Source organism: Phodopus roborovskii, unplaced genomic scaffold, assembly GCF_943737965.1.
Source record: "Phodopus roborovskii unplaced genomic scaffold, PHOROB, whole genome shotgun sequence".
Lineage (NCBI taxonomy): Eukaryota > Metazoa > Chordata > Mammalia > Rodentia > Cricetidae > Phodopus > Phodopus roborovskii.
In genome coordinates, this window is record NW_026125489.1 from 10,804,152 (window position 1) to 10,816,316 (window position 12,165).

Below are 12,165 nucleotides of genomic sequence, written 5' to 3' on the forward strand. Positions count from 1 at the left end.
GGACAGCGGGCATATGGAAGAGTTTGTCTAGCTCCTAAGGCAGTGTGTGGAAGAATTAAGTAAATCACACGGATGGGCAGGAAGATCATTTAATTTCAAGTGTTTGCTATTCTTTTCTCATTAGGTTTACTCTTAGTTTGAGAAGAAAAATCTCTCTCTGGCTTCCATGTGCGTTTGATTGGGCACATGTTCTCAGGAAGCAGGCAGCATGGCTGTGGGAGGGCGTTCATTATCAGACATGCATTAGACAGGAAGGTCAAAATGAGCTAAACAATTGATAGTATCAGTCACCATTGTCTCCATTGTCCTGTGCTGCAGAACACATGGACACAGTTAAAGGTTGCCTTTGTGTTCGATAAAATCAAAGACAGATCCAATTGATTTTACATAATGGGCTGTTTCAAAGTAATGAATTAACTGAACTAATGTTTTCTCACAAAATAAATAACTCCCAAAGAAAATAGATCTTTATTCTTAAGCCCTCTTCCTCCCTTCTCAATTAATTAGACGCTGTTGGTAAAAGGAAGTTAAGAAATTTCAGCATTAGCCTGATTATATCATGGATGTAAAATGAGGAGGGCAAATAATGGGTTCTATACTCTTTGGAACAAGTTAAATAAGTCCATAATAGCCCACCAGTTGTGTAAACACTATTTCACTATTCTTGTGAAAGAAACATTGACTTACCTGTTAGCTAAAATCATCCCAGCATGCTTCAGCTAAGCTTGTTAGTACTTCTCGTGGTACATGTGAATGTTCTGAGTTGTGAACTTCCATTAAAGTTAAGGATTGGGGAAACATCCAGAAAGCAGGACATGTTCCAGATTCTACCTCACTAACATCAAGGAACTTAAAGGGTCTAAAAAAAATTAATTCCCATTCTAGCGTGAGATATTCCATTACTCAGTAGCTCATTAATACTTCCAAAATCGTAAAAAAATAAATCAAGCAAAAAATATCAAATGAGTCTAGCTTCACCCTGTCAACCTTATTATCATATGAAAGGGGGTGCCTTTCTCTGACTGTAATATGTATTTCTGACTCAAATAATATAATTAGTCATTGACAGAAAACAGAAAAGAAAAAATATATGAAAATATCACGATATAATTATAATAAACCCAAGGTTCTATCCAGGTTCTAAAGTTATAAGGAAAAGGACACAGGGCTTGTCAGCAGAGGACAAAGAATCAGGTTAGAATTCACTCACACACACACACACACACACACACACACACACACACACAGGCCACCATCGGGGAAACCCTCACATTCCCCATCCTTAAATGTCAAGTAAGAATGACAACATCTCTTCCCACAGCCTAGTAAGTGCCTGTTACTAATAGGGCTGAGTCAGTGTTGTTGGCCATTATCAGTCAGTATGAAAATCTTATAAATAACATGGTATTTTCTAGAAAATGGAGATCATTGTTCACAAGTCTTATTGAAACTCTATTTTGGAGAGCAAGATACATAGCTTGCTGAATTTTCATCTTTATTGGTGAAGCTTAACATGCATCCATTTGAGAAACAAAATCCCCATCAGCCATACATAGCATTCTTATCTTCAAGTCACGTGACCTTCTTTTCCAGCATTGTCAAGAGCCTGAAGAGCCACCAGGCCCTTGGTGGTCCTTGTGTTTCAAGTGTTCCACTGAGTTGGACTGTAAATTGGCCTTGGATGGGTTCTCACTAACTGGGTCCAGCAAACAAAACTACGTGGATGTGGATGATGAGGAGCAGATGGCTTCAGAGTCAGGTGTCTAGAAGGTGACCTTGGGAATTTACTTCACTGCTACTTGCTGGTCATAATGCTCTGTTTACTACCCACGAGATTTCTCCCTAAGGCAGAAGCATCCCCTTCCTTGAACTTGGGTGTTCTTGTCCTAGTGCTTATGATGTTTAAATGAGGATGCTCTGATTCCATGAACCATAAGAATCCTCCAGACAGGTCCATGCCATTCCCCTGAGAGCACATTCCCACCTCCACCCCCAGGAGGTGGAGCCATAAGGCCAGCCAACTTATGGCAGCTCCCACAGGAGAAGTATGGAGAAGATAAATGTTGACTAAGGGAAGGAAGAATAAAAAAAGGAAGGAAGAAGGAAAAGAGGGAGGGAGGGGAAAGAAGAAAAAAGGAAGAGGTAGTCAATGTTTATTCCCCCTAGCTTCATTTGACATATCTGTCTCCCCCATTTTATCAAGTCAGAAACCTTCCTGGTCCACCTACAGTTGTTACCAAGTTTCCATCCCCACCCCCACCCCCCACACACACACCTGTCCAAAATATGTTAGTAGTTTAGATGCAGGATACATCATAAGCAAGGGTAACATAGCTCTAGGATGGTTCAGGCTTTTCTGTTGTGCCCCTACAGGATTTGTGGATGATCTACAGAGAGAATATAAGCCTCCAGTTCCATTCATGAAACAATCAGGAGATAGATTTATTTATTTATTTATTTTTAAGTGGAAGATAGTCGATGAGCGGGCATTCTCCAAGTTTGAAGGGAATGGCTGAAAGAGGCAAAAAAAAAAAAAAAATCCCACTGTGAGAACGGGCAGAGGACAGGAGTGAAGGAGTGATGGATGTATTTATTATGGATTGGGAAGAAGGTGAAGGAAAAGAACAAAATGGGGAAATGCGTTGATTTTTCCAGAAGCCAAGACTTCGTGGCATGGTTCTCATTGGTACTATTAGTTCTTCCCAAATCCTGAGCCACAATTTCTTTATTTGATAAACGAGAAAGGTGACAAAGACCATGCCTATGCTCTCTCTCTCTCTCTCTCTCCCTTCTTCCCTCCCTCCCTCTCTCTCTGTGTCTGCCCCCCCCCAGCTCTTATAAGGAGAAACACAAACTTACTGATAACTGAACTCACCCAAGAAAAGTAAGTCCATGCTCAGACTACAGGTTCAGAGAAAATAATATATGCTGATACATATATATATGTATATATATATGTACACATGTCAGGTGAATATATATTCATAAATGTGTATATATGTATATGGTGAATAAGCAGGCGTGTGTGAGTCACTCTAAAACTAAAAGATGATAAACGCACCACACACACAGTCTTCTTGCTTAGGAAATTCAGCTTGTGAAGTAAATCCCAGTGGACAGGCTAAGAAGCAAAGGTGGGTGGACTTGTAAGAGAGAAGGGCTCCCAGGAAGCTGTGGTCCGGCATGAAAACTGCATTGTTGAGAGTTGGCATGGCAGGCTTGTCCTGGCATCTAGGGCTGTCCACTCAGGTGTGGAAGAGGTCAGCTTTTACTTCACTGAGGTCTAGTCCAGAAAAGAAAAGAAAGAACGGGAGGGGGAGGGGAAGAACCTGGAATCTTCCACGAAGTGAACAGCAGCACAGCACGGGGCTGTCTGTTCAGCATCCCTTCATTAGAGGTCACTGCGGTGAAAATATCACCCCACCACCCCACCCCCACCCCCAACCAGGCCGCTGCCTATGAAAAAGTCGCTTCGGCCTCCCTATTCCAGGATGAGTTGGGAAGACCCCGGAGTACCAGCTTACTAGTTTTATTTGCTTAGCGATTTCTTCAAGGCTTTGATTTTGAAGCAAGAGCGATCCAGACAGCTCCTTGACGGGAGGATCAAAAAGGCCACCCATCTTCCCGGGGGAGTCCTGCTCTCATTCCCTGATGACTATCTTTCTGATTAGATTTTGGTCTTAAAAAAAAAAAAAAAAAAAAAAAAAAAAGCTCTGCGTGCATCGCTTCGGTTATCTGACATGGACTTGGAGGAAGCCTGCGTTATCTATCTTTCGGTCCCTAAGCATCTGAAGCAGGTCCCCCCTCCGCTCTCACATCTCGGTTGCCATACCCCAAGAAATGTAGAGGGTGGGTGCAGGTGGGCGTCCCCTGCCGGGTCCATGATCTGAGTGCTGGCTCTCACCCCTCGGAAGCGCAGTCGGAGCTCCCAGCACTGGCCAAGACTTAATGCTACCCGCAGCCGCGCAGCCAGGTCCGGGGAAAGGAGAGGGGGTGGGAGGGAGGAGGGAAAGCGAGGCCGGGCTCCGGGGGTGCCTGGAAAGCTGGGCTGCGCTGACGTCACTGGGCGCGCAATTTGGCTGGAGCGCTTTTAAAAAGGAGCGTACGAGCGGAGATGCTGCTGCACACAGCTCGGACCGCCCGCAGCAGCAACAACGCTCACCGCCACTGCGGCGGCTGCAGCGAGGGGGGCTTCCGAGACCGGCGTGGTCACAGCGCGCCGCGCCGCGCGGTCCCCACGGAGCTACGACCCGGCAGACGCCCGCCTGGCTGCAGGCGCAAGCCCGTGGAGAGGCGCCCGGAGCGTCTCGGTGGGCATCAGTCCCGGCTCTGCCTTCTACAGGCTTCCGGCTCGCAGCTCTCAGCCTCGGGCACCATGGACACCTCCCGCGTCCGCAGCATGCTCCTGTCCTTGCCCACGCTGCTGCAGTTGGTAGCCGCCAGCAGCCCGCCGAGGCCGGACACGCTGCCGCGGGGCTGCCCTTCACACTGTCAGTGTGACCTGGATGGCAGGATGCTGCTCAGGGTGGACTGCTCCGACCTGGGGCTCTCGGAGCTGCCCTCCAACCTCAGCGTATTCACCTCCTACCTGTAAGTGTACCCCCGCCTCGCTGCGGACAGGGGACTGAAGGGGGAGGGGGAGCCCGGTGGGAGCCAAGGCTGGGGTTCCCGGGAGCACGCTTGCTCTGAAGGGGCCGGGATGAGTTTGCCAAGGGCATCCTGACCAGACCTGCTTCAGTCTCCAGAGAAAGGCACGTGTTTCTGACAGAGCCTCTCCTGGCTTTTTGTGCCCTGGGAGATGCCGCTTGAAGCGCACCCGGATCGAGAGCTGGTGCGCAAGCAGCTTCCCACCGCAGCAACTGGCAGGTCGCAGGACCAGTCCCTCTTAATGTGGGCATTTGTGTGCAGAGTGGGGGTTTGTGCTCAGGAACCTGGAACCCAAGGGCAGGCTGCCCTACTGCTCACAGCCGCGACCTCTGCGTCAGGGCTGTAAAACTTTCCCTGAAACCCAACTTCTCCACCCCCTCTACTCCCCCCCCCAGGGGGTGGCGGTTCTGCTCTGCATCCCGGGGGCATCGGAGTGTGATGTAACCTTTCTCTTTTCTTCTTTCTTCTTTTCTTTTCTTTTTTAAAACAAAGTGATTAAAATGTAGCAACCACAAACCCCGATTAGAGCTGCCAGAACGTTATCTTTACCTTTGGCTGGCCGAACGGCCCTTTGAAGTGCCGGCGGCCACATTGTAATCTTTAACCATCTCCTCCCCCGCGGCAGCAAAGGGAAGTGGGATGAAGGCAGCCGGGCGGGTAAACAGGGGCGCCGAGCGCAGACATCCAAAGAGGGGACCTGGGGCTTTCTATCAGCCCTTGGGCATCCTCCCCTGCTACTGCGTCCAAATCTACGATCATGGAAACCAGGCTTTGGCTCCTTCATAATGCGGCCTCTGAGTAGAGCCCAGGCAGGAGGGTAACAGGTGGTGAGGTAGATGAGGTGACTCAGAAACAACCCAGCTCTGTGGGACCAAGATAAGTACTCCTCCCAACTCTCCCCTCCTAATCTGGAGCTCGGTTCCTTGGGGCCCAGAGACCAGGGTCGGGGCCACCTTGGGGTACCCTGATCTCCTACCTACCAGGTGAAATGTGTGGGCTTTATTTATTTATTTATTTATTTATTTATTTTAAATCAAGACATTTCGCTGAGCCCACCCCAAACTCTGTATTCCCAGTTTCGGCTTTCTCTGATGTACCTTGGCAGGGGCTGGCAGAAATGTTTGTGAGTTCGTCCCCCCCCCCCCTCGTTAGTAGTTCTGAGGAAAGAAATGCGAGGCTTGCTTGCACAATGTTCCCCTGCTAGGCACCCAGTGCTTTTTCTGGAGAGAATGAGCAACAGAAAATATTGTCCAACCTGTTTTAATGTTGCATCTCAAGAAAAAGAACGTTTCCGTTTTTGTGGATAGCAGGCACACTCCGTGTTTCACGAAGCTGTTAGGGCCATTTCTCTTTACCTGGGTCGGATATAAATCTCCCCACCCCACCCCCGACAGGGTTCCCTTAAGTTGAATCCATTACATGTAGTGGTAATTCTTTTAAGGGATGGAACTCTGCTCCGGGAACCAGTCTTTCAGAATTTACGTTTCCTTCCAAGCAGCTGTCTTACCAGAGTTCAGCGCATTTCCCTTTCCCCATTCCCTAGTTTAACCGCTACCCTCAGTGATTCGAGGATAATGTGTTCTCCAGTGTAACTCGCGTCTGAGGTTAGTTTGGAGATTGCTCTTTAGAGTCTAGACTATTCTTTCCCCTTCCCCTAAGGAAATTAGACTGTGGGCTTGTGCAACGAGCAACCCCTCATACACATTGCAAACATATAGCTATTGAAAACCAAGCCTCCATTATAAAACAGGCCAGCAAGTTGATGAAGTGTTCAGTTACTTTTTTTCTCCCCCCCCCTTGAAGGAATGAACTTTGTTGGGCTTGTGTTACTAAAAGCCTAAGAATCTTTTTTTATGCTATTTCCCATATACCTCCAATATATTTATTTGCATCCTTCTCTTCTAAGAAGTCCCAGCCACCTACCACTACCTTCTGCCTTCTGCCCTTCACTATAGAGAACCTCTGGGAGTCGAGATGCTATTAGGAAGGACACTGCCATCATATCCCTGTATCCCCATCCTGTATGATGATATTCTGTGCCCTGATCTAAGAAAGAGGGCTGTCTGTGTCTCCTGAAATGGTCAACTCCGAGTGTCTGTGAAAAGTGGTAGATCTGTCTCTCCGCTCATGTTTCTGGAGAGCCGAATTCTGAACTTAGCAAGCCGTCCTAAATATGAAGGGCCTGCCTGTTCTTCACAATGTGTGATTTCCCGATTTCTCTTTTTTCTCCTCCTGGTCACAAAATGCCAGCAGCAGCAGCATGTCTTTCTCCCTGGGCTGGACATCTGTGTTTTCTGTCTGACAACTCAAGGGTCTTCTGTAGAGACTCAGGAGTAAACGCCCTCTTTTGGCCCCTCCTAGTATTACCTGAACATTTCTGCCTTGGCTGTGGAGCCCTCATCCAGCGGTTCTCAACCTTCCTAGTGTTTCGAACCTTTAACACAGTTCCTCATGTTGTGGAGACTCCCGGTCATATGATTATTTCCATTGCTACTTCTTAACTGTAATTCTGCTACTGTTGGGAACTGTAATGAAAATACTTTTGGAGATAGAGGTTTGTTAACAGGGCCATGACCCACAGGTTGAGAACCACTGTAAAGGAACATTTTATTTACTTGCATTCAAGTAAGTAAGTGTGTGGTTTCTTGATTCTTTTCTTGTTTTAGTAACTAGAATTTTGAAACATTTGAAAGGGGGCATTAAAATCATGATCTATCTGCCCTGATGCACATTAGTAATTAAGTACACCAAGACTTGTAGGTGGCATAGAAGACTGTCTTATACTGTTTGCAGTATGGCATCACCATTTATTTAGTCAAAATGTTATCTCCCAATGAAGAACAAGTGTTTTGTTTCCTTCAAACAGATTGGACGGCAAGTTCCAGCTGTAAACACTTGCCAGGTAGATTTACCACAATCTGATAGCTGGCTAAAAATCCTTACAGGTCAAAGTTTCCTAGCCCTCTTTATACAAGGTGCAGGCAGTTTATCAGCACTTGGTAACCTCTCCTCCCAGAGAACATAAATCTGAAGGCAACCTCTACCATCACATTAAATCTGCATTCTTCCCGGTAGCTGGACCACTGAACATCACTGGAAACTGAACGTTTCTCCCTTGGCTCTTTTCTCTCTCTCCCTCTCCTCCATTCACCCAGCCACCCCTCATCCACTCACATTTGCTTATGGGCTCATAAAGATTCTCTCTGCAGAAAGTAAGGCACACAGAGAAGTCAAAACACCAAGCAGACAAGAATCATGTACGACGCTTAATTCATCTCATCGGTGATCAGTCAGAGGCAAAGTGGGTCTAGCATACCATCTTGTGCTGGGTCATTTTAGAACATCAAATGTGGCAGGTTTTTGAACAGGGTCATAAAAGTAAACTTCCGCGTGCTAGTTTTTATGTCCTTCATCTAGTCAATGTGGCACCCAGGTAGAAAACTAAGGCCCAGTAAGCAGCTTAATATAGTTATTTGCTTTTCCTTACTAGTCTGTGATCACTCTTTTACATCTAAATAAAAACTTTGCCTTTCCCTAGTTGGTATTTAACAGCACGAACGTTTCGTCCACTATATGCTATAGGAACAAAGTGAGTCCAAAGAATATTTATATTTTATGCAGTTTGGTTGCTTCTATGCATAATTAATAAAACTGGGGTTACTAAGAACCAATCAGAAAATCACCACTATATCATGTATGGCTCTAGGCTTTTACATGGCTAAGCACTTAAGATATTGTTTCAGAATTAAAGGGAAAAAATTGTGTAATATATTTCTGGTTCTCCTCAGACAAAGACAATGATTTTTAAGTGAAAGAAAATGTTTGTCCTTTAGAAATGGTTCCAAAGAAAGAAAGAAAGAAAAAAGAAGGAAAGAAATAAAGGGTCCCAAAAGTCTTAATAAGTATGTCTTCCAATTTAGATCAACTGCAAAATGTATACTGTTTGTTTTGGCTCATGCAGTAATTTACATTTTGTTGGGAGTAGAATAGTCATAACTTTCTTCATTGTAATGAAGTTCTCTCTGTCCTAAAATGGGGGTTGTGGGTCCAGTAGAGATTTTGCTATGGGAGAAACTATTGATGCTAATTGACTAAATAATTGAGTCTAACTAATTTTTAAATGATGAGTTATGATGCACTCACCATATTTGTAACATTAATTCAGAAAGAATATGTTCTGAATAGGTTATGTCCAATATGTACGTGACTAAGTTTGTGGCGCTCCAGGGAATGTGTGCACAGAATAACACGATCTTTGCATTCTTTCCTTCTGTCTGAGTTTTCTTCTAAGGAAAGGGGTACTAAAGACAGAGCCATCATGCATGTTAGGAAATATGAATGAAGAAATAATACCCCAGTGGCGGCATTCACCCTTTGAATATGCAGAAACACAAAATTTGTCTATGAATTCTCCTAACTCAATTTTTAATCTGAGCCAGTTGATTACTTTTTAATTTCCAAAGCACAGACCTGCCAAATGCATAAAAATGACATTTAGTAAGCAACCCATAAAGCCATCAAAATTAAACATGTCACAGAATATTTAATTACGAGCTGACACCTAATTTTGATTTACCTTAACAAAATACTTCATATTCTGTCAAATTGAAGTATTTAAGTAATTTTAACAACAGATTTAAATGTTTCCAGTTAGCCTAAAGCACATACCATAGTGCATAAGTGAAAAACTATAGTAAATTCTACCTCGAGCAATCTTGTCAGGTTTTACTTTGTTCAGAAATTCACATAAATTTAGAAGAAAGCTAAGTGGCATGTTTCCATGTAAATATCTCCTCCAATTACTATTTCTGATCAACTGAAGGCTCTGCAATGTTTTCCTCGTAGAGCCTTGTTTTGTAGCAGGGAGATGATGATGGACCAAGCGGTAAGGCCACGCTGATGGATTTCAGGCAGGAAGAAACGAGCCTCTGGCCTCATGCTCACAGTTTGGTAAACTTAGTGGAATTCCATTGGAACTTGCACTTACCTGTGAGTTTCTCTTTCTCTCCCCAATCTGTCAGCCTCAATTCACTCTTACTCACTGCCATTTTCACTAACTGGATGTCGGTCTTACCCAGGGAACGCAGTAGCTGTGGAAAAGGGGAGTCGATGAGTTACAATGTAAAACTAGCTATTAACTTTTCATAACTCAGTATTAATTTTGTTTTCTGTAAGTCATATGGTGGAAAGTGGGTTCTGTCTTAAACATGTGTTTTTCTCCTCCCTTCCCTCCCTCTTAAACTTTTCTGTTACAGTGGTTGAACCCTAGGGATGCCTTATTTGAAAGTAGGAAAAAGATAGAAAATTGAATAACATTACCTACTGAGCACACATAAAGACTCTCACCAGGGCTAATATTAGTGGAGGGATTGGTAAAAGATGCTTCATCTGCAGGAATATTCCTTCATTCCCTGTATATTCTATCCTCAATAGAAGACACTGAAATGCCCTCTGATACACATAAAGAACCAACCCATCATTGCGAAAACATCACCCTTTGGCTAAGAGGAATACTCCAGAATGCAATCGCATGACTTCTGCCCTTTGGTATATACTCCTTATTTGGCTGCAATTTCCTGCATGGGAGAAAGCTTTCTATTTCATATCCAAGGCTCACCTCGGTGCTTGGCTTTTAATCAATACTCAACAAGTATTTGTAATGTTGAACTTAACATAATCAGCTGCATTAGCTGCTGGAATCCCAGTGGCACAGAAAAGATCAGAAAAAGAGAGAGTAGTATATAAGCATGGGTGACAATTAACCGGTCCCAATTGAAATACAGTTAAGTTAGAGACAGCTTATATGATGCAACAAATTATTTTAGCATGCATGAGGATTAACATATTCACATCACTTTGTCGCTTTAATCAAAATAATTGAAATTTATCCTGGATGCTAACACACTGTGGGGAATACCTGACTTACATACCCCATGACAGCTTTATGGTATAGGCACTATACCATACTTTATGGTATAGGCACTACATGAAGGCCTGCAAGCTTATTCCAAGGATATTTTGATTGTTAACGGGTTTTGTGTTTCTTGGGAATTATGATCAAGGCAAGTTCCTCAACAGTACAAGAAAGACGACTTCTAATTTCTAGTTATGTCTCATGATGACGGTGCTCACTTTACTTTCCAGGAGACAAGTAATGAAGGTGCAATCTCAGAAGTGTCCCTTTGAGGGCCTCCAGAGCAAAGCACAATTTCCCGTCTCCCCTAACTTGAGTGTTCCACTGCAGAGTGCAGGGCCAGTGTTGGGTCCATTTTTCTCACTGCTTGAGAGGAATTTTTCTTGCGTCCTAAACTGTAGTAGTTGAAGACTATGGTAACAATCGACAGGTTGATGAGTAAGTGTCCAGGTAAATCAGATTTAGATGTTTGTTTGTTTGTGTGGCTGGATCTGTATGTTGAATCAAGCAGCTGCCTTCTTGAAATTATCTCTCAGGTGAGCACTATGAACCTTCGTAACAGGCGAATCTTTTACCCTCAAAATAAATAAGATGAATGGGTGTCCAAAAAGTGTCATGACTTTGTATGACTCAGAATAGAGAGCTATTTCTCTAACATAGATGGCAAAACTGTAATTTCACAAACACAAAGGTGAGTGTGGTGTGGTCTTATAGGCGATTAGAATCCAGACTCGCCTGAAGTGCTCGCTTAACTTCCTAAGGCTTTCAATTCATTTTTGACATGCATTAGTCATCCATGGCTATAACATCAACACGAGAAGCCCATGAGTGGAAATTTCACTATGAATTATTATATTCAGTATTAAAGCCGCCCCCCCCCCGTAAGTAAGTGCTTATGTTTGGAAAAATGTAGGGGACAATGGGGGCACTCAGGCTCTTAGAATGCTACTCTTGTACCCTAAATTTGTAATGAACGTAACACTAAACATTATTTCAAATTGCACAGCAATTACTAACGTTCAAGTATTTCACTTCTTGTTTGTATCCGTTTGCCTTCAGAAGGACAGGCACTGCTGCCACAAGTGGTCTCATGCACACACCACACCACACACCCCCTCACATGCCACACCCCCTCATATGCCACACCCCTCACATGCCAGGAAGGAGCGCTTCCCTTTGTACTATTTGCTTGGTGGAAATGATACATACAGGGCGTGGCAGTGGACCGACGACCCTTTCAGAGAGACGGGAGGGAGCGCTGCCTGCCTGAAGGACCCTGCAGTTCAGTTCAGAAGCTGAAATCCAGAAGACAGTTGTCTTGGCGAAGGGAGCCTAACTCCAGCTGAGAAGGCGTGCTCCGAGCTGACCTCCTGGTCAGCCCGTCAGCCCAGATTAAGCTTCCCTCAAGTGGATCCTTGTTAGCCCAGCCTTCCCCCACTGCTGCACATCTTTCACAACTGGAAGCCAAGTGTTGCAAACTATTTTGCAGCCAAATTCCTTTGTTTCCTCCTCCCCATTTCCATCCTTCCCTCCCAATACACACACACACACACACACACACACACACACACACCACTCTTGTGCTGCAGCATTATGAACACATC

General features: G+C 44.6%; 1 protein-coding gene across 1 annotated transcript in view; it reads left to right on the forward strand.

Annotated features, from left to right (window-relative positions):
• Positions 1-4,285: 4,285 nt before the first annotated feature.
• Lgr5 (leucine rich repeat containing G protein-coupled receptor 5) overlaps positions 4,286-12,165 on the forward strand; it is a 114,176-nt gene continuing 106,296 nt past the window's right edge. Inside the window, exon 1 of the mRNA XM_051176226.1 lies at positions 4,286-4,590. Coding sequence (XP_051032183.1) covers positions 4,376-4,590 — 215 coding nt within the window. The 5' untranslated portion in view covers positions 4,286-4,375. The remainder of the gene's footprint in view (positions 4,591-12,165) is intronic.